This window comes from Plasmodium cynomolgi, chromosome 13 (assembly GCF_000321355.1).
Source record: "Plasmodium cynomolgi strain B DNA, chromosome 13, whole genome shotgun sequence".
NCBI classification, from domain to species: domain Eukaryota; phylum Apicomplexa; class Aconoidasida; order Haemosporida; family Plasmodiidae; genus Plasmodium; species Plasmodium cynomolgi.
In genome coordinates this window covers 1,837,608-1,840,957 of record NC_020406.1, presented here as the reverse complement: position 1 = coordinate 1,840,957, position 3,350 = coordinate 1,837,608, and the positions used below count along the sequence as shown (strand labels likewise).

Here is a 3,350-nt window from a genome sequence, read left to right as displayed (position 1 = left end):
TATTTACTTATATATATGCGAGCATTTCTCGTAAAAAAAAATTGCGGAAATGGGTTACCTCTAGTAAGTGCTCCTTCGTATATTAAAGTACATTGAAAAAAAAAAAAAAAAAAATTTATCCAGTCCTCGTTTCCCTATATATATATAGCGTATATATAAGTTAATTTTTCAAATTAAAATTGCAAGTTGACATGCTATTCTTTTTTTTTCAAACAGAGAGAGCACTATTGACGGATAGTACCATATATAATATATTTACATTTATGTACATCTATATACAATTATATATAAATACATTCGCGCATATGCAGTTATGTTACGTTACATATTATTTTTGTGCGCATTGCAAAGCTTAGCCCATTCATTATTTTAGTCGGATTTTACGTAAAACCCGAAACCTAAAGTATAAAGTAGGGGATGACGCGTAATAATCATATAATATGGGGTGCCTGAAATTGCAAAAAATATGACAAGAGTGATGTTTATATTTTACCTTACTATATAATAAATTTATAAAGTACTTAAAAATTTTACCATTATACACTCTCATAATACAGCAAATAGTCGGAGGTAATATAGCCACGCATGTATATATTATATGCAAATAATATATAATACATATATAATATGTGTAATATATATAATACATACATATATATATTTATATATATACGATCCAATAAGTTTATACCATTTTAATTTTTTTTTTTTCAAGTTTCCATGCGCAATCGCAAATAATAAAAAACAAATTTGTTTTCCCGCTATTTTTTTAAATATTTTTCTGTAATTTTTTGCGTATATATTTTATAATAGTTTACTTTACCAATCTACAAAAAAGGGTGATAAAAAAATATAATCATATTTTCCTTCATCCGCTCATCTTTTTTTATTCATTCATCTTTTCATCCATTGGCCATTCATCCATTCGGCCATTCATCCCATTCGGCCATTCACCCGTTCGGTCATTTCATACTTCCTTTCTTTTTTTCCTTTTTTTTTGTTTTAAAAAAAAAAATTCTTTAAAAAAAATTTGTTTGTAAGAGTTAACAAATTTTTTTTATTCTTTTGGGCATCTTTGCTGTTCGAAGTTTCGTTTAGCGAACTGAATTTCAGCCGAGTAAGTTTAAGCGAAAAAGTACATAACTTCGCTAACGTTAATAAGCAAATAGAGAGCGAGGGGTTCGGCATTCGCGCGTGCGAAAATTCTATACTCGAGGTTATGTACTAATAGCATGTACCTCCCGCGTCACTGTTATATAACATTATGCGTACTTTGGCGCAAGTATATATTTAAATATACACGCCAGCGCGATGCGCATTTCTGCCGAACGATCCAATCCGATCGGTTGTTTTGTGCCAAGCCACACATGTTTGTTCGTACGGACTCATTTTCCCTACGCGAGTGAAAGTGTGTCGCGCGCACGTTTATGCTACTTTATGTATATACTCGTTTGCCTTGCAAGTGGTGCGCGTCGCCTCGAAATAGTCATCAATCGGATTTTTCTCCTTCGTTTGTGTGCCATCCCACTTGCTTCCCATGAGGGACAATACTATGGGTGCGCCTGTCATGTCGATTTTACCCATCACACATGACACATGCATAATATTTATTTCACCGCCCCCCTTCCCTGCAGAGCAAACCGCTTATTCGTCAAAAGGAATACTAAGCATAGTACATGCACTTTTGTCCCCCCGTAACACCCGTCCAGAATTACCAGCACACGTACCTCTAAGTGAAAATGGATATAGCAGTGAAGGAGCAAGATTACTCCAACGGACTTATAAAAAACTCAGCTGCGTTTGAAAATTTGAAATTTAGCAATATCAAAAATTTTAAAGTTCAGAAGAGATTCCAAATACTCTATTTCATTCTGTTTGTTTTTGTTACGGGGATTTTTTTCTTCTTTCTAATTAGTACCTATTTTTTTACCCCAAGTTATAAAGTTAACAAAATTGTACAGAACACGGAACATTTAACTTTAGCTTTTAAAATCGAGAGACCCTATGACAAGGTATTAAAAACTATCTCCAAGAAAAATCTGAAGAATTACATTAAGGAAACGTTTAACTTTTTCAAATCTGGATATATGAAACAGAACTATTTAGGAAGTGAAAATGATGTGATCGAATTAGATGATGTAGCAAACATTATGTTTTATGGAGAAGGAGAAGTTGGAGACAATCACCAAAAGTTCATGCTCATCTTTGACACGGGTTCAGCCAACTTGTGGGTCCCAAGTAAGAAATGTACTAGCAGCGGATGCAGCATTAAAAACCTGTACGACTCAAGCAAGTCCAAGTCATACGAGAAGGATGGAACCAAAGTTGATATCACTTACGGATCTGGAACTGTAAAAGGTTTCTTCAGTAAAGATTTAGTAACTTTGGGACATTTATCCATGCCATACAAATTTATTGAAGTCACCGACACTGATGATTTAGAACCCATTTACAGTAGCGTCGAGTTTGATGGAATATTAGGTTTAGGATGGAAAGATCTCTCCATTGGATCCATTGATCCCATCGTTGTAGAGTTAAAGAACCAAAACAAAATCGACAATGCTTTGTTCACCTTCTACCTACCTATCCATGATGTCCATGCTGGTTACCTAACCATTGGTGGTATTGAAGAAAAATTTTACGAAGGAAACATCACCTATGAAAAATTAAATCACGACTTGTACTGGCAAATTGACTTAGATGTACATTTTGGAAAGCAAACTATGGAAAAGGCCAACGTCATCGTTGATAGTGGCACAACAACTATTACCGCCCCTTCAGAATTTCTAAACAAATTTTTTGCTAACCTAAATGTTATTAAAGTTCCCTTCTTGCCATTTTACGTAACTACTTGTGATAACAAGGAAATGCCAACCCTTGAATTTAAATCAGCCAACAACACCTACACTTTAGAACCCGAATATTACATGAACCCACTTCTCGATGTGGATGACACCTTGTGTATGATTACAATGCTACCAGTCGACATTGATTCGAACACCTTCATTTTGGGAGACCCATTCATGAGAAAATACTTCACCATTTTTGACTACGACAAGGAGAGTGTCGGTTTTGCCATTGCTAAGAACTGATCGCTATGGTGAGGAAGAGTCAAGTGGAAAAGAAGCCAGGGACTTATTTAATATACTCGTAGTGCTTCACACATCACTTTGGAGTAGCATCGAATAGTGGTTTTATTCAAATGAATAAACACACAACGGAAGTTAGATACCATAAAAGAGAGAGAGAGGAAACTGGCAAGGAGCAGAGTTGCACAGACATTTCTGTGTTCATGCTATAATTAGAACAGAGCCTCTGCCCGAGGGGAGTCCCCAAAAAAAAAAAAAAAA

At 35.0% G+C, this 3,350-nt stretch overlaps 1 protein-coding gene across 1 annotated transcript; it reads left to right on the top strand.

Moving 5' to 3' along the window:
• Window positions 1-2,087: 2,087 nt before the first annotated feature.
• PCYB_134860 (aspartic protease PM4) lies at window positions 2,088-3,092 on the top strand (the record flags this gene model as incomplete). Its single annotated transcript, XM_004224511.1, has 1 exon — window positions 2,088-3,092. One exon carries the CDS (start codon window positions 2,088-2,090, stop codon window positions 3,090-3,092), a length of 1,005 nt encoding a protein of 334 aa, XP_004224559.1.
• Window positions 3,093-3,350: the final 258 nt, after the last annotated feature.